Source organism: Chaetodon auriga, chromosome 5, assembly GCF_051107435.1.
Source record: "Chaetodon auriga isolate fChaAug3 chromosome 5, fChaAug3.hap1, whole genome shotgun sequence".
NCBI lineage: Eukaryota > Metazoa > Chordata > Actinopteri > Chaetodontiformes > Chaetodontidae > Chaetodon > Chaetodon auriga.
In genome coordinates this window covers 9,156,762-9,180,139 of record NC_135078.1, presented here as the reverse complement: position 1 = coordinate 9,180,139, position 23,378 = coordinate 9,156,762, and the positions used below count along the sequence as shown (strand labels likewise).

Genomic DNA, 23,378 nt, shown 5'->3' with positions numbered 1-23,378 from the left:
TATATGCACAGTCAATAAGACGGATGGATGGATCAGATTTTTTTAAAGAACGGAGGTGAAACAGAAGTGCTGTGGTGTGACTGTGCGGTTTACAGAGGGAAATGAGCTTAAAGCCACAATTTCATATCTCTGAGAGCATTTTGCTCCCTTAATTTGTGGTGTTTCCTGTTGAAACAGGTTGAAAGGAAAAGGGGGGAAATCATTAAAAACAAAATCCCTGGTTGGAGTCTTTTATTTGCACAGGCTAAGACTGAGGTCACCATTACACTGAGACACAGCAAAGTTTTCTTTGCACTCATTAATTGTTAAATGGGTGTTTATTCTGCTGTGGAATACTGGCCAACAAAGTGAATGTCATTTTTATTTCATGTCATTTTGAGGCCCCAGGGAGGCCCAGGAGCAGCAAAACATTTTTTTTTAAAACTATGGTGCCATTCTGCCTTTTTAAAAGTATATCTCAACTTCAAATGAGGCCTTCTTTGTTTGAAACATACAAAGAAAAAAACACCCCATCAAACAACAAGACTGGCCCAGAAATTCAAAGCGCATCACCATCACTACCTGCTCTTCAAGTCTGAGTTTGTATTTGATGTTGATGTTAATGCGTAGAAATGAAGGTAAACATGAAGGTCATTACAGAGACAAAAAAAATTAATGTTACCTAAATAAAGGTTTTAATTAAAGCCGAAGCTTAAAGCAATGATAGACTGAATCTAGTTTACGCTGACTCTGTGTGGCTGCTCCATGTCTCCTCAGGCGATGGCATGCTGAAACATACAGAGCAGCTTGGCCAGCACTGCCTTCCTCCCCAAGGACAATTTAGATTTTGTCCTCTGACTGTCTTGCTTTTCTATAAACTCTCTCACACTCGCACACACACACTCTGTTTGTGAGTCTCGCCCCCTCTCTTCTTTTATTATCCAACCAGCTTCTCATTTACATATGCAGTATTTTTAGTAAGTCACTAATGTTTATTTATATACCTGTAGCACCTTTGCAGAGCAGATGTTGTAAAGTGCTTCCAAAGAAAAGACAAAAACAAGAGGCACAAAATCAGGAAAAACTCAATCAACACCAGAAACAGGACAGTCACAGACGCCTTCCACAGTAGCTGTTAGAAGAAAAGGAAGCATGTTTCCAATTTACTCACAACACCTTGTCTTTCCTATCAGGAGACAGGAAACCTATCTGACCTGCTGATAACTTTTTTTTTTTTTTTACGTTGAGCTTTGAGTTTGAAAACTGTACAAAAACACCCTGACTGAGACAAAACACAGCGGTTCGTCAAGCCTGTTTTCACGGTTGGCGGTGTCCTTTTTGTATTTAATGGATCGTGATAGGCAATATCGCATTGCATGTTATTTCCATCAAAACAGCGGAGGTGGATAGTATAATCAGACAGAGGTGCCTTCAACCAAACAACCAACAATCATTAAAAAAAATTCAAAGGAAAGGTAGAGATATCAATTTCTACACCCACAGTGATGGAAAATATATTGCGGCTACAAAAAAATGCTGAAATTTGGCAGCGAGCACAGACACCGTGTGACATTCACATATATTTCTGGGAGTTATTTGAATTTTTAAGCCTGAAAACAAGTCTTTGACTGTGCAGGACATTTTTCAGAGGTTTGTCAAAAGGCACTGCGGTGACTGTTGGAAATTGTGCGTACAACTCTTAGAAGGCACTGAAAATCACAGATTCAACCGTGTGTGAGACTATCTGACTGCTGAATCTCAAAGCTGATTCACAAGACCTTCAGCCTCAGAATGTTTCATGTGGGCCTTTTCAAAGATGAACAAATATGAATATACAAACAAAAACAGGCCTCTGGAAAATGAAAGAGGGACCTTAACCTGCCTCAGTCACCTACAGACACAAACACACTGAATCCTTTACGATGTGTATGATGTGAACATTGTTTCACAGAGGGAATGTCTCAGATGTGGCACACACACACACACACACACGCAGAGTTGCACCCAGCATCCATTACAGCAACCTACTTTGGGGACACTCTGGGCAGCATCCACCCTCCTGGGTGATGGCCAGGGTGCCCGGCGGGCAGGTGGGGCAGGAACGCAGATAACAAGTCACCTGGGCATCACGGCATTCACACTCTCGGCAACCACCATCAGTCCATCGAGCGAGGTCCTGAAAAAAGAGAGGAAGTGTGGAGGGAAATGGAATGAGAGCAGAGGACAGAGAGGGAAGATAATCTACCACACTTAGTGAATGCAGACCTTTAAGTGCTTGTTATGCAGCCAAGTGCGATTGTGGCAAATATATTTAAAGGGGACGGAGAGAATGTTAAAAACACCGAACAACAGAGGATTTCATCTGTGAGTAAGATGAATCACAATTAAAAAGGAAGCCACACAGACCAGGCTCGATAAGCTGAATGCTAATAAGGAGCAAGTGTCTGTTATAAAAGACGGCTGACAGTCACAGCTTTTATATACATCTTCAAAGCCGTGTGAGTGAATTGACACGGGGCCACCAAGGACAGTCAGTCAAACAGTAGGAGCCCCACAGAAAAACTGACTTAACTCAGAAAAGTTAGATGGTTTAGAAATCATCAAGAGGCAGGTCAAAGCTCACAGACAAGGAGCGACACAAAACTGGCTCGAAACGTTTCTGACTGACAGACACTTAGAAGCACCACGGGCTTGTTTTCATAGCAGGACTCTCATTCACAACCCACAAGTATCCGACGATCTATCTAAGCAGAACAAAATCTGCAGGCCTGAGTGACAGAGGAGAGAAATCTGCAGCCTCCAGAGCCTGTTATCTCATCCGACCTGCACGGCTGTGTGAGAGCGGAGGAAGATGAGGTCATTTTACAGGCCCCAACAGAAGCAAACCTCATTATCTCCTGTCATATCATCATATTTACCCTTTACATCTGTGAGCCGTTATAGAAAGAACAAGGCACATCTGCAATTCACTCATCTGTCAAAACACTTTCTATACTAAAGAAACAGGAAAGGAATAGTTCAACATTTTCGAAAACATGCTTCTCAGCTTTCTTTCCAATGTTTCAATGTTAATCACGTGCTTAGCAGGAAGGTGACGCAGCTGGCCTGGCTCTGCATTATCAGTATCAATAATACAGCTACAAATACTGCTAAAACTCACTAATTGTCAAGTTTTACACAATTTGTTTAATGCATACACCAACAAAAATGTAAAAAAAAAAATAGAAGTTTGTGGTTTTAGGGGGGAGTTGCATGCTAGAGCTATGTGTTGACAAACAGCTTGGGAATTTGAACCAGTCATCATCTACTCACAAACCTGCTGCTTTAACCTTTCAGAGAAGCCTTTAAAAACACAAATGCATGCATGTATGGATGTGTGTAGGTGTGCGATAAGAATACAGTCTCCGTCTTTGTTTACTACTGGTACAATGAATTCCTCAGGGAGAAAGAGAAAAACCTATCTAAAGGGATAATAGCGCTCTCTACACTTGCTCCGAGTCTCGGCCTTGGCTGACCATCCTGCAGCATTTCATGAGCGTTCCCCCTGGCTGAAAATGTAAAAAATTAAAGCCTTTGCTTTCTGGGTTTCCAGGACTGGCCTATGAATAATGAATTTGATGCCAGAATAATAAGGAAGAGATTCTTGTTACAGGCTGAACAGCTCAAAGTAATCTGATAGCTCTGTCCTAAAACACACATTTACTCTCTCATTGCAACTTTAATTCTCAGTGTTTCGAGTTTGTATCTATACGCGTGTTGATATCCATCTTAATATTGATGTATTTGCTTGTTTGTGTAGCAGCCTCCTCTGCAATGAGACTTAATGCTAATCACTTTCTTTTCTCTTCTGAGGATAGATGGTTCACAGAGGCCCTGTGGTGTCTTTGCCTTGGAGATATATTTTGGATGTCTTCATTTTGCACGTTTCCTCTCATGTTTATGTGCAAACACACTCAAAGTAAAACCTCGATCTATGATAGAGGTACCTTGTAGGAACTCCCCTTGTACATGCAGGAAGGTTTCGGAGAGGAACACTGCGGGCAGCACTTCCCTGGCAGGTGAATGAGCTCAGATCCCTAAAAAAAAAAAGAAAAATTGAAAACTGATTTATTTGGCATTCAGAGAAGGTTTAATAATAAAAACTACATTTAAAATTACCATGAGAAATCACATACATAACATACAAGAGAAGCAACAGAGAGACAGAAGCATAAGCACACCAGTCTTTTACTTTTATTCCAGAAGTCGTAGTTTTAAAGCAGTTTTTGGTTCATGTTGAGCATAATAAAATAGCAAAAGCAGTACTCCTGTAACATCTCATCGATGCTGGTTTTCTTAGTATTTTTCCACCTTTATCCATCACACTTGACTTTGCTTTGCTCCTCTTTCTCTTTCAGTTATCTGCAGTTGTTCGAGTTCTCTTCAGTCCAATTATGTTCAGTTGAACTTAAGTTCAGTTCATTTTAGCTGACAAACTCCACTGAAAATCTACATTCATTATTATTAACTTCAAACACTTCAGCTGTATTTGGCAAGTTAAATAAAACTCTGGGAACTCACATTGGACAACAATTGGAAAGTAATCGTCAGTAAAAATGGGGCAACACATAACTTTCACTTGAACTGGTAATACTAAAACTTTGTCATAAAAGTAGCAGAACGCAATTAACAACCTGATTTTCAAGTCCCTTGAGACAAAAGAGACAAAGGGCAGCTGTGGTTCAGAAGCTATATATTTGGGCTATGCATATTATCTAAAACCACCTTTATTGATCATAATGATCAAGAGTTCATTACATTGATGGCTGATGTTTTCATAGTATTGCCAGCAGTCTCTTGGGTGAGAACATTGTGTCTCCATGTCTCGAGCTGCTTTGATTTCCAAACACCCAGCAGGTATTTTGGATTTGGTCGGCTTTTAAAAACTTTTCACGAGCCACGGTAATCAAACAACTCACAGCTCATAGATCTTTTAATCTTGTAAGAAGAATTGTGACATGAATAATATCTAAATTGGAATTCTGAGCTGTTGTAATTACCATGGCTAAATGCCAAAAATGCAATTTTCTGATGCTAAGAACTCCTTCCAGTGCCATGACAGTACAACCCAGGTGGCACCAAAAGGAATCCTAACCCCGCTGACACACACACACACACACACACACACACACACACACACACACACACATACTCACACAATAACTGTGCCTCAGTGCCTTTCTCTGCCCATTGACCCACACATGTCAATAAACCCATAACCTCCATTCGTTCTGCACACCCACACGGAGGGCGAAAACTGCATGACTGACTTTCTTAGCAGAGTCACCTTGCGCAATTCAAAGCTGGACAAACGCCAACTATGCTACTTACAGCTAATGGCACTTATGAGCTGTAATTATCACCATACCACATGATTAATGAGGGCTTATTTGGTCGTGGCAGGGGATATCAAAGTAATATTATTAAATCTGCTTGATGTAAGAAAACATTGGAAGAGGTGTTGAGTCGACGTGGCGCCAAGCCCAGAGTGGGTCATTTTAGGGGATAAAAGTAGCTATACACTGTACAGCGGATAATAACCTTAACAAATCCTTTGTTTGTTTTGTCCCAAAAAACTCCAACATCCAACGTCCTACATCCCTAACTGGGCCAAGTCTGATAAGCATGTCCTCACATGAAGGCTTCCACTGATGCTTCATGTGTGTTTATTTGACTTTGGGATGGTGTTAGTAAGTAAAAAGATGTGATGCATTCAGGGAAAGTCTTCTTAGTGCGACATTAGGGCGATCTATTGTCTAGAGCCAGGTTTTTAACCCCTGCTTTCTACAGCCATTTGCTTTTTGCTGCTGTGCCCAGCTTCCCTGCAGATCATTACTGTTTCATCTTGTCTTTCAATTTACTTCATCTAAACTGAACAAATTATCTATGATGGAAGCAGCCAACCTTGTAACCTCAAATGTTCACCTTTTCTGCCATTCCACCCACTCTTGATTTACCCCTAAATACCAATGAAGACAGTAACATCAGACCCTGTGAACTGGTAAATTTCGTTGCACCAAATTACAGCGACTGGAGAAAATTGTGAACAAAGTAACTGTGACATCTTCCATTAACTTTTTAGTAGCTCACTTGATGACCATAAAATGGGATTTCAGGGTGCTGACATGTTGCATTTTGGGGGCAAGAAAACTAAGCTCTGGAATCTGGATCTAAAGATGATGTCACTCATCATCATCATCACACTCATTTTAAACAAACAGTGGACCATTGGAGGAGACTTCATCAATCAGAAGAGCAGCAAGTATGAGATCTTACACATATTATGATGGGCCAATTTAATAGTTAATAGTTATCTGGAGCTTCAACTTATTTCACATTTGACTTTTCGAGGCCAAAAGACTAAATTGCCTCTTGTTGTGCTGCATGAAAAATGAGATGAGTTTTAAAAAATACAAACCTTTCTGAAATAATAGCTGCTCCACATTCAGAATCAGAATCAGAATCAGAAATTGAACGAGTGTAATCTAATCTCACCAGTCAAGTAAACTATCACTGGGTAGAGTTCATTTTGAACCAAAGCCTTTAAAAGCACAGTGGTCAGGTTAGCCAACCAGTGCATGTGCATGGGGTGTGTACCAAACACCACGTCCTGGTGTTCACCTGAGTACCCGAGTGAAAAGCAGCCCAGCCAAGCAACAAACTTAAATGACAATGGAGGAACTCGCAATATTGAAATTGAAATTATTATTAGATTATTATCACTTGGTTTTTGTATTTATTTTTCCATCATTGCATTCATGATGCAAACTAATTGATTAGCTTATATTTTCAATACTATAATACAAGGTTATACATCTCTGGAAAGTTGTCATGCCAGAAATCGTCTTATTCTCCTTCCTTAGCAATCGCAAAGTAAACAGTAGACCATTGTGATTCATATCAGAGGGAACTCTACCAGTAATGTGTGCTTGTGCTTACTGGATTGGCCAACGTCTGTTTAGCGAGATTCAACTTTTTAGATCTCTGGCTCAGCTAAATAAAGTTTAATCAGTCCAGCGAGCCTTTTCCAGCTTTTGAGGGCGGTCTTGCCAGCAGGAAATGCAAAACAAAAACAAAACTGACAATGAGGCCAAATTGGCTCTTTGGTTTATAATGAAGACGATTTGCTTTCAGGCTTACCTGCGGGCATTCAACTCGACCACACTCAGCCCTCTGGCAGAGGACCTGACCCCGGTTGCAGGTACAGAACTCACAGCCCGTGCCGTTCCACATGTCTCCATGGTAACGCACCGTGCCCTCATAGAGGCAGCTTCCCTTGGCAGCTGCACATTCATCACAGCACCGTCCAGCACGCTTCACTTTGGTCTGACCCTGCAAGGAAGCAGCACAATGAGTTTAAGCTCGGGTTTGTTTGGTTTTCATGGACAATACAGATGATGGGAACGAAGGAACGCAAACTGAGCCACGAGACAAGACAAGGGAGATCCAAGGAGCTTATCAAAACGCTGTTTTTGGTTGTGTTTCAGCAGAGAGAGATAAGAGCGTGAAGGCGTGAGCGTGTGTTGCATTATTAAGGGAAAACACACCAAGCAGTTTGGACCAGACATTTCTTAAGACTTTATTTGAAAGTGCTGAGAGGTGGAGAGTTACTGACATTGCAGATGTAACTTTTCCACATCTGAGTTCTTCTCTATCACATAAAGACAGTTCACATTATGATAGAAAACTTCCTCTATATTTGAGGCAGCGTGTTCACGGTCTATCCAGATCATGTCACCATTTATTAACACAACAGTGAGGTAGCTATTAGCTCAGCTTTTTTCTCCTTGTGCCTGCCTATTTCAGAGCGCTGGTTTTGAAGTGTTGAGTCCACTGGGCTCCTCTCTTTGCACTGCTGGATTCAGTTTTTTTCTGCTATCATCAGTGGAGGGAATGGGTTGTTAAAACACGCTCAGCCGTGTTGCGAGCTGTGCATACTTTCACTTTAAGTTTTAGTTCAAGTTTTAAGAGAATATGGAAACTTTGAGTGACAGAGCGAAATGCTTCAAAAAGGTTTCCACTGGCTTCACAATCACAGCAGGAAGCCTGATAAGCTGTTCCCCCAAGCGTTTACTCTTTACAGGTTTAATGAGAGCAAAGAAGGTCTGAACTCTGCGCTCTTGATTGGTTCAGTTTTTTTCCACAAATAGTATGAGGTGGCTCCTTTATAAAATACAAAACTGAAATCAGGATTAAAAGTCATTTCAGCTCATTGTCCTCTATTTAAGGAATTTCACATTCTCAGCTCTGGTCACATAAACTGCTTCTTGCATGGACTCATTACTGTACATCGTGTTGTATCCCTTTCATAACTTCTGCATCGTTAGTTTAGTCTCACATCTACATGTAGTTTAAAGGCCGAGGCAGTCACTATTTTTTATTTTCAACAGTACCATGAACAACGGTGGATGCATCCTACTAACATGTATTGTTTGTGCTTGATGTTATATCTCTTAGAGCTCCATTGTTGTCAGAAACTATTAAAAACTCATCAGTGGGCCACACTTTTGCCCTGGGTGACATGTTCCTTCATTACCATGAACACGCACACTGTAGTTTACCATGATTCAATCCCACATACACCATCCTGCTGCCTCAAATACTCAGCAGAGCAACAACTGTGGATTAATCTTTGAAATAGTCCCCAACAAATCCAATTTTATTTTTGGGCCAAATTGTTTCGGCTTGTGGTCTTCATCAGTGTAGTTCTAACAAGAACCACGAGAACATTAGTCCTATTCTTCAGTGCAGAATTGCTTTTTAAGTGCTGCTGCTAGTTCCTAAATTACTCAGTAGCTTAAAGCTATGATACATTTTTTATACTGTATGCTTAAAGGATATATACTCAGTTGCGCCCTCAGATCTTTAGTCAATTCGTTGCCTCCAGTCACACCCAAACATAGTGAAGCTGCATTTAGCTTCTCTGCTGAACTTTCTGATTACCTTAAATATGCCCCAACTTTTGCCAATTTAAAACGTGACTTTAAAACTTTCCTTGTGTACTGAATTGTTCTTGGGTTAATGGCTCAATTTCTTACTGCAATGTGACTGCTATAAATACATTTTTGCTGTATATATATATTTTAATCTACTTGGCACTTACTGCACTGGCATTATTATGCACTCGTGTGTGCCCTTTAATGTTGTGTTGTGTGTCTGGATTTTGCTTTATGGTCCTCTCTGACTTCACTGACAAGAGCTCCAGCACAGAAAAGAAGCTTCAAGCTGAAATTTGCATGCAATTAACAATTAAATGTCAGCCTGTGTGTGTGTGTGCATGTTAGCGTGTCTGTGTGTATTTGCGTGTGTGTGTGTGAGAGGGAGAGAGAGAGTCTGTGTGTGGTCTTGCGTAGTTAAACATCTCTGCATCCAACACAGACCCCGACTGTATGAGGTGAATTCTGAATAAAACTGAATGGCAGTGAGTCCACGCGTGTGTGTAAGACTACTCACCTTGTCACAGGTGACGGGCCGACAGGTGCGTGTGTGGCATTTAGACTGACCCCGGTCACACACGCATGTGGTGCAGGCGTTCTTCTGCCACTGCTCACCGTGCTGCCAAGATACATACAGATACACAGATTTAGACCATTTCATAAGTTCAAAGCAGACCTGTGCTCTCTCGACACACACATCTGCACAGAAGTATTTGCACCAAGCTCCCACTGACTAATTGTTAAATTGCTTCACAGCAGCAGATGCGAGTTTCCAGCCCTGAAACAATTCGTCAATGGATTAATTAGCCATTTGGAAAGGCAGTCCAACGCACGACACTGTGATAATCATTTTTAAAGTCATTTATCAAATTAAGTTGGCAATCATTTAAAGCTTACACTGTCTACAATGTGATGCAGTGGGCATTTGATTTTGCATATTTTAGCTGCTTACAAATACTCATAAGTTTGTTCATAATGAATGTAACTGTTTTTTACAGCCCTTACCTGTTTTTGCCTTTACTTAGAACTGTTGACTCCAACTGACTTGAGTTTCAGTGCTGGCTGAATTTGGTTGAAAAGTATGTTCTTTGACATTGATACTGTTGTTCAAGCAGTATTTAAACAGTCACTGAGTTACTGTTGAAATAACCACTTGTATATAGTTTTCACATGGATGTCTAGACATCATTTGGTCTGCGAACCATTAAATCAATGCCAACTGGCTGGAGCTTGGACTCGTAAATAGCCATAGACAGTGTAATTACTTTATAAACTTCTGTGTCCCTGGCAGAGAAAATACTCATCTGTGCACGCTCATCGGAACACTAACATGATGTGAAGTTGCTCCACAGCGTCTCTGTGCCCGATTCAGGCCTTAAATATACAATCTGTCTCAATTTGGGGTCAACTTCCTGTTGGTGTCAGATTAAATCCAAGATTCTTTGAGACATATCTTCAAATTAGACACCTTCTCACTCAAAACCTTCAGTTCTGCCTCATTCACACCCTTGGGCTACACAAGGGGCTACAAGAGATAGTCCAGACTGTTGGAGGTGTGGAAAGAGCGATGGCACTTTGGTTCATAAGTTGTGGTCAGTTGTGTAAACACTCTGTTTGGCCCTCCATGAGAACATCAAACTAATATGATACATCACCACTGGAAGCCGTCCCTGTGCCTCGGGCACACTGGATTCACACACGACTCATGAGAAAACTCCTATTTAGGCACCACTATGTTCATGGTTTACTCAACTTAGTTTTGTTGAAGCACACAAAGGTCTCACACTCAGGCTCATCAACCAAGTGGAAAAATATTGGGCAAAATGGACTAAATATACAGCTGACATCCATGGGCATTGAAGCCCCGACGCCTAGGCCAGCACATGGGTCAAACCCCCACTAACTGTCTGTTCATCTGCCAGGAACACACAGTCACCTGTTTTTATAATAATAGATGATATGTATATAACTTCACCATGATTTTCAAAGCACTTCAGTGAAAGGGGGAAACTCTGTTGTCTATGTTGGTTGCCGACGTACACATCTTTACAGCGATGCTTTTAATTCCTGTCCATTTCTGTTTTTCACTGTCTTTGGTACCCGCTATGTTTTTCTGTTTTTGGAAAAACAATAAGAATTACTGGTCAAAAAATAAAAACTAGCAGTCATTATAAAAAAATCCAAACTTCCTTTTTCTTACAGCCTAAACCGCTCAAATATATATTGACTGAAGTCTGGAGGATGTAAATGATTTCATTATTTCACCAGAAAGAAGACATTTTTCACTGATATAACATTTATTACAGCCATTTATCAAAGGGATCGAAACCTGTCAGGCACTTAGTGGAGCTCTTTGAACATTGAAACGTAATTTGTATGAAAGGTGCTTCAGTACATACAGTGTGTGAATTAAATAGAGAGAGATGTCTGATGTCGCACAGATCTCTTTGCAGAGGACTGAAAGTCACATTTGGTTCCAGTTCAGACATTTTTATTCTCACATGAACAAACGTTGTGATCTAAAGAGCTCTGAAGAAACAGCTCAGAACATGTCTAATGTGAATGTAGTCTTAATCTTTAAAGACATCCACCACACACACACACACACACACACACACACACACACACACACACACACACCTTTCAACAGAAACATGCACATTTATACAGCAATACACATAGAATCATAGATCACAGATTTTAGAGACATTTGCAAACACAGACCTCATTGATAACCATTTTTATGTTGTTTGTTAGAATCAAAGCGCTTTCCACTCTAACAGGAGTCAAACAAAACATCTGTTGTGTCTCGAAACTCTCACACATAAACACAAACACGCAAAAGTGAACTTTGAACACAAGTGCTTATTTTCATTTTCATCTTTTCACACCAACATTAACTATTCAAATTCTGGAAGAACTTAGTCCATTATTTACCAAGAAAGAAGATGATTATCATGGAGATTACAGCCTGTGTTTGACTCTGACTTGCTGCACTGACTTGTGATAGATGCTTTGTCCTGGTTCACAGAATGTGACTATTGAGGCTAAACTCAGGGTGGAAAAGTGCTTACAGCACTAAAACTGACACTATTCTGCCTACCTGGCGTCCATGGATGGGTTTTTTGGTTAAATTTGCCTCTGATTTTGTGCTTGCACGTGCACATGCTTAAATTATTCTATCAATAATTTCAAAAACAGTGACGCTGAGGAACACAAGTCTCCAATCGAAGACATTTGTGCAAAAAAAAAAGGAAAAACAATCATGTCTCGGTAAGGACTTTCCTGTGGAGAACTACCATATTAATCTTTTCTGCAGTATTGATATAATCATTCAAAGTGCATCAACAAACACTTACTGGATCGCACAAGAGAGTGATACATCAGTCTGGTCCTTTCATTAAGAAAACAGATTATCTAATCATTACATTATTTCAATGTCCTGATTTGAGTGTTAAAAAAAGGTCATGTTTAACTGTCAGTAAGACTTTTTTTTATCCCCATAAGGAAAGCAGGTGCCCACGATGTGACGGTGTAAACAGATTTATGTCCCCACAGTGTGAGGAATACATTGCTGTGTGTGCGCGCTTGTGTGTACTTTTATGAGGACTTGGTTATTTAGGACCAGAAGCAAGGCAACATAATTCATTCTGTTCTAATAAATAACAAATTGAGATGTCCCTGACACTTTCTGACACCATGAAGGAGAAAACAAAGATCTGAAGTTATGATGACGCAGACATGGATGCATATGTGTGCGTAGGCATGTGTGCTTTAGAGGACACAAACACACATTAGACAGGATGGGACACTCGGTGATCAAAGGAGAAAATTGGCAGTGAGAGGAGAGGAGAGGAAAAAGCTTGGACTTCTTTCATCTCAATATCAAAATACACACACACATTCACACACACATACATACACACACACACACACACACACACACACACACACACACATATGTCAAAGTCTCCCTGTCATCCCAAAAAATATTCTAATAGATTGTAGAGAGAAACACAAAATTCAGTAAAAATGTACCATACAGATTTATGAGCTCTCATCAGCCAGACACACACACACACACACACACACACACACACACACACACACACACACACACACGTTACCTACCTGGTAGTCTTTACCAGCAGACAGACAGGGGTTGGATACACACTGAGGACAGCACTGGCCCGGCTGGATCACCAAGTTTTCATGCTGAAGGGAGTGAAAAAAACAAACAAAAACGTCAATCAGACCAGGTGTGTGTGTGTGTGTGTGTGTGTGTGTGTGTGTGTGTGTGTGTGTGTTTGTGTGTTTGTGTAAGAGAGAGAGCATGAGAGAGAAAGAAAGAGACAGAGAGACAGCTAGATGGCCAACAATAATAAAAGAGAGTCCTCTGTGTGTATGATATAATTCTATCACACACAGGACTGTAAATACAGTATATAGACTGAGACAGTACTGTTGGACAGCCTAACATTTTGGAGAATGCAATCAAGAGTTAGATTAGATCAATAGCAGTTTCATCTTTGTGCCTGCAGCACAGAGTGCAGAGTGTTTGACCAAGCTAAGCACAAAGTCTGGAAACACTCTGGATAAATTGCTCGTTTACTCCTGTGAAATACATCTTCCAACAACTCCAAAGACGTCTGACACATTTTATCTTGTTAATTTAAGCTGCTATTGTGGATTTTAAGGAGCAGAAGAGCACACGCTGGAGGAATTCGCTGACCAACATCAACTGGGTGCAGTGGCTGCGTTGCAGTGCCTCAAGAATCTTGCCCTGCATTTGACGGTCCACCATTAACAAACCCAGTTGGCTCTTGGGTGGATAGGTGGATTGCTCTTTGACTATCAAGACACAAGGACGCAGGTATTAATGAGACAGCTGTGGAGTTGCTGGAAGGTGTAGCTGTAGCAGTTTGCCCGTGCTGTCAGTCTTTGTGTTAAGCTAGGTTTAAAGATGAGCATGTGCCATCCTTTTGGCCGACGGTGCTCCCTTCAGTCACACTCCTGTGGGAGCCAGCTGACTCTACAAAGATTTATTATAATCTACTCCACTTCATTATAATATATGTAAGTCCAACTGTGATTTGGAATGAAAACAAGTCAAGAGGTGATGCAGTGTAATCGATAAAAAGGTCACCTTTGTTTAGTATTTCTATATAGATGGCTTCTGTTCCCATTCTTCAGAGAGAAGTATTAAGTATGAAATAGAAAATCAATTATGCATTGGAAAAAATTGATTGTCTTCTTCTCCGACTGTGGATTTCAGGGCAAAAAAGCGTATTTCGCAAAGTGTCAGACTGATCCTTTAATATTCATGCCAACAGGCTTATTGAATTTGAATGAAGTGAGCTGAGAGGGACAGACACAGAGCCATTGTAATTGCCAGTGTGAATATAATAAAAAAAGTGTGTGCTACATTTCCAGAAACTCACCGGTTTGCAGGCCACTTGCTGACACTCTGCAACTGAACATTGTGCTTCCCCGTTGCTGCAGAAACATCTGGAACAGAGGCTGGGCTTCCACTCTTCACCGTCTCTGTACACCGCTCCCTGCCAGGAGCAAGATTCTGATGTGCGCACACACACACACACACACACACACACACACACACACACACACACAGACACAGATAAACACAGAATGAGTAAACCATGGAAATGGGTGGCAGGTAATGAGCTGACTGTTGGAGCATTGTTTGCCCTCGCACTCAATGATTTACAGTGAGGAAAAAAATGCAGCCGCTAATTAGCTCCTAACCGTTGGGATGCATCATAGCAGCTCCAAGACATCATTAGAGTGGAGATTAACCTTTCAGCTTAGCTCCAGCTGCTCCGTGCACTCTAAAAGCTCAGGGTTTGTCACGACAACACTCTGAATTGAATGGGATCCAAGCACCTGAGTGATCTCTTACCGGGGCAAATATTGCTTAATCGCCCACTGAAGACCCCGCTGTATGTTACAGGTTCAGGGAAGTCAATTTTACAAATGCAAAGCACAACAGCACGTATCACAGGGTTTGTCTCATGAAAGAAAAACATTGAATTGAACAGGATTCATTTATTTATCTCAGAGGCAGGTTTCCTTTAAGACTGTAATTGAAAAATCTCTAGATGATCTTCTATGATATTTTACTTTTAGTGTGAAGAGAGGCCAACAGAGACCGTAACTAATTTCCAGCAGCAGTAATATTCACATCCATAAACGAAGATAATAATAACAATGCACCATATTACTCACCACTGTAACCCAAAAGCATTAATCATTTTATTATATGAACAGCACTTAGCTCCTTTATCAAGATTTGCATTGCAAACATTTACATTTTTGTTGTAGCTTTGTGTGGATGGATGCACCAAAGTCCCATCTTTGTACTTTAGACTAAATCTTTGCACATGGTTGTATAGAGCAACTATTGTAGAAAGAAAAATGATAAATTACAAGTATTGTTTCGGTACTTTTTTGGAAAAACGTATCCACAAACAAAAGAAGCCACTTAGTCCTATGCTGCAGCAATGCTGCAGACAACAGCCTCCATCTGTCAGTCTGGAGTGGTTGCATAAAAGCAATGTATTCCTCACACTGTGGGGACATCGACAAAAGTAGGAAAATTACCAAAACCCAATTGAGGCTGGAACTACCTTAAATGAGAGCAGGAGCAGTGCCTATGTTCACTGAAAGAGTTAGAAGTGAGCTAACCTGAGGTAGTGTGCTGCTCTCAAGTTGCCAGTTCTAGTAATTTGTGTCACTGTTTCATAGAGGTGCTTATGCATCTTGCACTGTACATTTGTGTATTTGTAAGATTTTCTTGTTTACTTGCATGCCTTTCTTCAGTAGGCATCAGTAACCAAGTAGCAAGTGAGAGTATCATCACCATCACTGAGAAATAGTCCGGGTTATTATGGTCCACTTGCTCTGACTGCAGAAAATCACCATTCTCACTGAAATGCATCTGGGCAAACAGAATCAGTCTGGTCTCCTGTCTTCTGAGCAAAACTAAAATATTCCATCCATTTAGACTAAGGCTGCTAATAGTTATGCTATCATTACATGATAAGTCTGCTGCAAACAAGGACTGCTGAGAAAAGGATCATGTGCATTTTGATTTTCTCAGGATTGCAGCGTGTGCACGTGCAACTCTCAAAGCTTGCATGTTTGAGACCGCCACAAGCACTTGAATGCACCAATAACACAGAGCTGCACACAGTCCACTGCATTATGATTCAACAATACCACAGAGTAATAGCAAAATAAATGGGATGAAACATCCACTCTGTGAGGTTAATTTTCATAGCATTGTGACATAAACTGAAACAAAAAGCTCTGTACAAAAAGTACACAGTACAGTTAACAGTACAAACAAAAACAAGCAAAACACGTGTTGTCACTAAAAACTAATCCATTTGGAACAGGCTGCATTTGAAACCTGTATGTGCAAGTGGGCCCTCACCTCCATTGCGGCCACACTTGGGGCAGCATTCTCCAGCAGGGGTGAACGGGCTCTCATCCCCAGGGCAGGTGAGGGAGGGGCAGGGGCGAGTGTTGCAGGATACACTCCCTCTGTAGCAAACACACACGGTACAGGGCGAGGGGCTCCACTGGCTGTCATGCTGTGGGAACCAGAGAAACAGAGAGACAGACAGTTACATACAGAAATACAACCAGCGGGGAAAAAAGGAGAGGAAGAAGCAGAGAGACAGTGGGATGGGGAAAGCTGTTCTGCTCTCTGTGGACGAGAGATCATTGTAAGCCTAAGCCTGACTGACAGATGAGAGAACAGAGTCACAGAGGGGGGAGAAGGTAGAGGAAACATGTGTCAAAGAGACCAAGTGAAGAGAGGGGGGGGGGATTAAAAAATAAGGGGTTGCATGTGAACCTGGATAATGAGACACACTGTGAGAGGACATTACCTTCACATGTGGAAACTTAAGTGCAGATTTCAGTTTGCAGGATAAGCCAGCAGGGTTAAAGATGGGTTTCAACTCAGCTGCAATGCCAGCTCGGGGCCAACGGTAAGCTTGTTGGCCAGCTTCCTAGATTTCTCATGATCATTTCATTCATATGAGTGAACACAAGTCCTAAGAAGATGCCACAGGGCAGCATGTGGTGCTTTAAAATCATGAAGTTGTTTCTACTCTGTGATTGACAGAACTGGATTGATGGAATCCGTACCATCTACGGGGTATGAATTAGTTAGATATACATCTCTTATACATCCATTTGTGGATGTTTAAGTGTTCTTTCACTCTAAATGAGATATCAGCATGTCGATGTTGCCTGCAGACACAGTGATAGAGGTGAGGAGTTGGCTTTACTCATTTTCTAAGGAGTCCGGCTGTGAAACCTGCAATAAAACCTTCTTTAGCCTGCATGAAGTATATCATCAGTAAGAGTTTTAATGGAGAATTGATCCAAATGATATTTCACCCTGGAAAGCAAAGATTTCTGTGGCAAACAACAAGCAAAGGCCTTAATGGTTTTGGCATACTGCCAATATGCTTTTTCTCCCGTTAAATATTAAAATATTACAATGTGCTTTCGGTCATGATCACTGTCTACGGTGCTGACTCTGGAGCTGTTCTGGGTAAAAACGTGTGTGTGTGTGTGTGTGTGTGTGTGTGTAGATATATATATATATATATATATATATATTGGCTACTGATTCAAAAGCCCAAATAATGGCAAGTCAAGCAACCACCATCACATCACAGAAATCTTTGTCCTTTGTGAACTGTAGTATCTGCAAAAAAAGAGAACAGCTTTTTTTTTTTTTTTTTTTTCCAAACAGTTCCTCCAGGGAAGCGAGCAGCAGTTTGTAACAGTTACAAACGATCGGGACTCGTTTACAGTGAAGCTGCAGTAAAGCCCTCAAAAAGGCCACGACCCCTCTCCAAAGCTTCCCCCCTGGTAGTTCAGATCTGTGTAAAGTGCTTCTTCACCGGGGAAAGTGACGCCAATGGAATCGCCAAATCTGTTAACTTGAGGACATGTATTGTCCAAAACTGCTGCCAAAAGATCCAGCTTGTTAAGGCAGAAGCCATTCGATGGGAGATGGAGCAGACAGTGTTTCTTTAGTGAGAGGGATTCATGGGATTGATTTACAAACACAGAGACACGAGCAAAACACCACATACATGTCGTTAAAAAAGCAAAGGCGTTAATCTGCTGCTGTAACGGCCTCCTTCCTTGGTTTCAGGCTTTCCATCAGATTTTGTAGACTGTCTGCAGGGATTTGTTCCCATTCAGCTACCAGAGCGATGAGGTGCAACACTGATGTTGGGTGATTGGTCTGGCTCACGGTCACTGTTCCAGTTCGTCCCAAAGGTGTTGGATAGGGTTAAGTTCATGGCTCTGTGAAGCCCAGTCAAGTTCTTCCACAACAAACTGGGAAAACCACTTCTTTATGGAGCTGGATTCGTGCACACTGTCATGTTGAAACAGGAAAGAAGCGAACCCAAACTATGCAGGAGCAACAAGATTTTGCTTCATTCGAACTGAGGGGCCTCGACCAAACCATGAAAAACAGCATCAGACAATCTAACGAGGCTGCATCTGTATGTGTGTATATCCAGGTTTTGTAGAGTGGTTGCATGATCAGGTGAAGAGGATAGAAAGAACCTGTCACGTTCACTTACTCCATAAACGACTCCTTCGTACTGGCAGGAGCCCTGGGACAAGGAGATGCACTCCGGACAGCATTTGTTGGCAGGGATCCTCAAATGCTCACCCTTTAGAAAAGACACACACACACACACGACACACATGAATACACACAAGAGACAGAAAGAGAAAATGATGTGCCTTTAACCAGCATGAATACAAAACGTGTCGATTAATCCAGCCATTTCCATGGAAATTAACCCACATGTGACAAAAATAACACAACAGGACAGACAATAATGAAAATATGAAGATTCTATCAGGCGTGCAGAGTGTGTAGAATACAGAGCGAGATGGAGGTATTACGATTTATGTTGCATTCAGATTCAACACACAGTCCTTCCGCTGCACTGCGTTGTGCCCTAATTGAGGCCGAATGCGTGGAAGGAACCAAATGGGAAAGCAGCGAGGGCCAGATGCAGAGCCAGGGAATAGTTTAGACGTCGTTTACTTGCAAATACAAATGATATGGAATGGAAAAAGAAGGAGGGGAGGAATACAATCTGTGTAAGGTGAGAGAAAACGACCCCCAAGGAGCATCGGAGAATGTTGTGTCAGTTGAAAAAGAGAAAAAAACTGAGTGGAGGTATACCGACTCAGCAGCACAAGACAAATTACATGTGAACAGGCAGTAGAATGGCAACTAAATGTCCTATAAATAACAATGGGCATGGGAAATAAAACAGATGGAAATTGAGCTGTGCAGCAGGTAGTTCGCCATGTACAAACAGATAAACTGAGGGTTTATATTGTGTTCTCAGCACTCCATTAATCACCTTCTAGCACACAAAATTTTAAAATAGAAACAAGCTGAATATGAACAGCATCTAGAAAATTAATCTACCACAACAGCCACTTTGTCCTAATAAATTAAACACTAATAATTTAAACCTCTAATTCTTTTCATATACTTAGGCTCCCGTTCGGCTGTGTCTTCTCTTGAACTTTTCATCCTTTCTTCTTTTTTTTTTTTTTTCAGTCCCTTGAGGTTTTTCCTGTCTACCGCTTCAAATTTAATCACCAAAATATGGCTGTAGTTCAAGAATTGGATCTAATTTGAGATTTTAGTGGAGCAAATCGAGAGAGATGGTTCAGACTCAGGAAGAATGTTTCTAGTATCCCAACATCTGTGGTAGATGATTAACACAAGCATAGAACATTACAGATATTTAAGATACTATAAAATTTAGAGACTGATTTCACAAAATTCGATAAGGTAGGAAAACAAAGGAAATTTAAGGTTTTAGACAATGGCAGTGGATTTCAAAAGAAAGCCCTAAAATAAGAATCAGATGATAAAACCATAATACTTTTTTTTTTATCGCAGTCTAGGAGAGGTGAGTCACAAGAGCTTTTTAAATGGAGACAGCACACGGCTTGGTGAGTGTGAAGACTAATTTTTAATTAACATTGGATTGCTAGCCAGCAGAGTGGAATTCATTAGACATTGATTGTTGCCTTAGCTCAGGGTTGGGATTGGATTTGACGCCGTCACCGCAGGCTTGACGTTTAAATCACATTTAAGGAGAAGCATGGGAAGGAACAGCCCCATAGATAGAGTGAAAAAGAGCTTGGAAAACGTGTGCCTGTGAATTCAAATGAGGCAAAAAAATGTAGGCTGGAACTAAGAGTCTCCGAATACTTGTCATTGTGGCAAATTAAATGGTGCAATCGGCAGACTTCGCTGCACAATAGTCTGTCATTTCATTGATTCTTGTTGTAAGGGCAAATCACAAAGATGAGTGATTAAATGGGCCCTTGAAAGAGGATCTGCATTTCAAGGCAAAATTGAGAAAGGGAGATTAAAATACAAAAAAAGGATCCTGCATATTCAACACCATTCATTTTATTGACTTACTGTTACCAAATGATTCTGGTTGTTGTCCAGTGGCTTATGCAGGGTGTTTTGACAAAACAGTAACATCTCCTCATGCTGCATAGTCTACAGCTAAAAAAACATCCTTTGCAACATCTACATAAACAATGACAGTGGGTCTTTATCTTTATATAAAACACACAGTCATGGATGTTAGTGAACTTTTTCCATGTCATCCCACCCTTTTTTGTGCAAATCCAAAAACTTTCAATCAGTTGAAGTTCAAAGCTAGTTCTGAAAGTATTTCTCAAAGGCAGAGCTACTAAATATCCTTTTTGTTTGACTTAAACTTCTGTGTTTTCCAACATCTTAAGTTGTGTGAAGTATTGAGTAGCACCAGTTAAAGCCTGGTCAAATAGCTAATGCTAAAGCTTTAAGTTAAATTGTTAAACTGCCACCTGCCCCCCAAAATTAACTCCTATCAGCTAAACCTAAAGTTATTTTTATTTTCTTCTACTATATCTACCAACAACAACACTACTCTCTCTGAACTTTGCAAAAGAGATTTGCTTGCAACAGGAGAAATATAGAATACCCCCAGCCTTATCCATTTAGAAAATAGCATTCCTGTTGCCCTTGGTATGAATGGTCTACTGTCATTTTCTTTCCCAAAATAAAAAGCATCCAAACGTCTCCTGTGAAATGTCAAATGCCTGACCTTCTTGAAGTCACACTGTGGGTTGGGGCAGTGGGTCGGCCTGCAGATGGCCACGTCACTGTGGCAGGTACACTCCTGACACAACTGCGGTCTCCATGATGTGTTGTTCTGTGAAGACAAGACAAAAAGCAGACATGAAACATGGCTGAAGGCAGACTTGATTCATCACTGCAAAAAAAAAACAAAACACTCTTCTGTGCTCCATTATCATCCCAGCACACCCACATGTCATCTTTATGTTGGCAGCGGGGACAAATGACAGTAGACTTATAGGCCCATTTGTGCATATTAATATGACTGATACAAATGGCCTGTGTTTTACCTGGCTGAAAGGCTGCAGCCTTTTGCTTTTTAGTGTGCAAGTGTTAAGAAGAGAAAGCTTTCTGTTTCTCATTTTGCAGGTAAAGAGAGGTGACTTGTTGCTTGATTCTTCCGAATTTTGATATACAAAATAATGATTTACCGAAGTGAATTTTCTTCTGACACTGTTGACACAAAGCAGATGCCAGACTTTATGACTATCACTGCACAGTCTGCAGTAATCATGCATTATAGAGAACAGACACATGAAACATGAACAGCACTTGAATTTATATAAATTAGTGTCACGTTCAGTGGAATCAGAACTGTTTCCATGCATTGAAGCAGTGTGTATTACAGGCTCTATGAGGTCCATGATAGCTGAGTAAGGTTTTACTGCTTCAGTTTACAAAATGTGATCACCCCCATAAGAAAACCATTTCACACTTTGAACTCTTATCATCCTCTCTACTTAAGGCTGTAAAATACTAAAGGATATCTGATGCAGGTGGAGTGAACCTGCTTCAGTCTTGATTAAAAGCTTTGTGCACCACTGCCAACTAGAGAACGAGATAAGGTGAAAAAGGCAGAAAGGCTTGAGATCACCTCTGCCTGTTGGCTGCACCCTTTAGCATGCCTGCTATTTGTCAATAGCTCATAACACTGAGTTGACAATATCTTATGGCTAGCTTAAAGCCAAAACTAAATCAATATTCCAGTACCTGCATATGCTCAGATACATCATCTTACAGTCCATAAATCCGATTTAGCCAGATGATTAATTGCCTGCTCACAACAGAAATATCCACAGGCAACTGTGCTCATGAACTGGACATTTGTGGCGGGGGTGACTGTCAAATGAGGAGACTTTGCTCCATTTGAGATAGTAACTAAGCAGAAATCTTAATGGACAGGAAACTTTAGCCCCAGGTAACAACCAGAACTCTAATAGTCCCATATATCCTGACACAAGAGGATATAAGAGATAGATATTACACTGTGGCTGGATCTATGTTCAAGTGTCCTGGCTAGGGATGTCAACAGTTCACCACAGACAACAGTTTTGACTGCTTATGCATCTTGGTCTATAGGTTAATTTACAATTTTGCTCATGCCATCGAGAGCTTCTGTGACTAAATGCACTGAAAAACACACTGAGGAGAAGAAGGATGAGCTACAAGTCAAGCTAGTCAGGACAGACAAGCTCCACCGTCTGCTGCTGCTACAGCTCTCTAAATGAAAGCTACATCACAACTACCTGTCACTTCATCAGCGCTGACTGGAGCAGAGCTTCCATTAACTGGTATTAATTAAGAATGTAATTAACTAAGTCTCTTTTAATTTTAATTTTCTGGCTATATGCGCTGTTTTCACCCACTGCTTAGACTGTCACCAATCTGTTCTAACAGTGTACCCCTCAGCTCAAAATTAACCAGTTAGTTACCTTTTAATGGGCTATCAAAAGCAAAATTAACCAAACCTAACATCCCTAGTGCTGGCTCAACTTGCTTGAGAGTGGCTACCTGATATACATTTTGTATTGGTGCACTGCAAAAACCATCCACCTTAAAGCCCCTTTGAGTATGATATAAACATTTCTTAACATTGGAACATTGGCAACTAGTAGTGGCAGTATCAAAAAAGACAAAATGCCGCTGGCACACAGAGCATTGAACACCCGATACCTCCGCCAAGAATCTGGCCCACGGACACCGAGATGAATGGATGCTATGTATAGGCTGTGCACATTTTCATTTGTCTACAAATAGAAAATCATGCCATCTAAACAAGATAATAACATCACACCAGAACTTTAGTAACTTCAACACAACAATCAGGCTCATTTTCAGCCTTCAAGACTTGAAGACCACTGCCAATGGCATACCTCCAGTTCTTTTTTGAATACAGTTTCACTTGTTTTATG

The 23,378-nt window shown here is 40.9% G+C and overlaps 1 protein-coding gene across 2 annotated transcripts in view; it reads right to left on the bottom strand.

Moving 5' to 3' along the window:
• fras1 (Fraser extracellular matrix complex subunit 1) overlaps positions 1–23,378 on the bottom strand; it is a 221,217-nt gene that overhangs the window by 130,591 nt on the left and 67,248 nt on the right. For both annotated transcript variants that reach the window (XM_076731113.1, XM_076731114.1), the window contains exons 3-11: positions 21,155–21,262; positions 18,596–18,688; positions 16,411–16,570; positions 14,396–14,529; positions 13,086–13,169; positions 9,472–9,573; positions 7,159–7,350; positions 3,966–4,055; positions 2,008–2,155 (exon numbers count right to left, since the gene is read on the bottom strand). In XM_076731113.1, the coding sequence (XP_076587228.1) occupies positions 2,008–2,155; positions 3,966–4,055; positions 7,159–7,350; positions 9,472–9,573; positions 13,086–13,169; positions 14,396–14,529; positions 16,411–16,570; positions 18,596–18,688; positions 21,155–21,262 (1,111 nt within the window). The remainder of the gene's footprint in view (positions 1–2,007; positions 2,156–3,965; positions 4,056–7,158; positions 7,351–9,471; positions 9,574–13,085; positions 13,170–14,395; positions 14,530–16,410; positions 16,571–18,595; positions 18,689–21,154; positions 21,263–23,378) is intronic.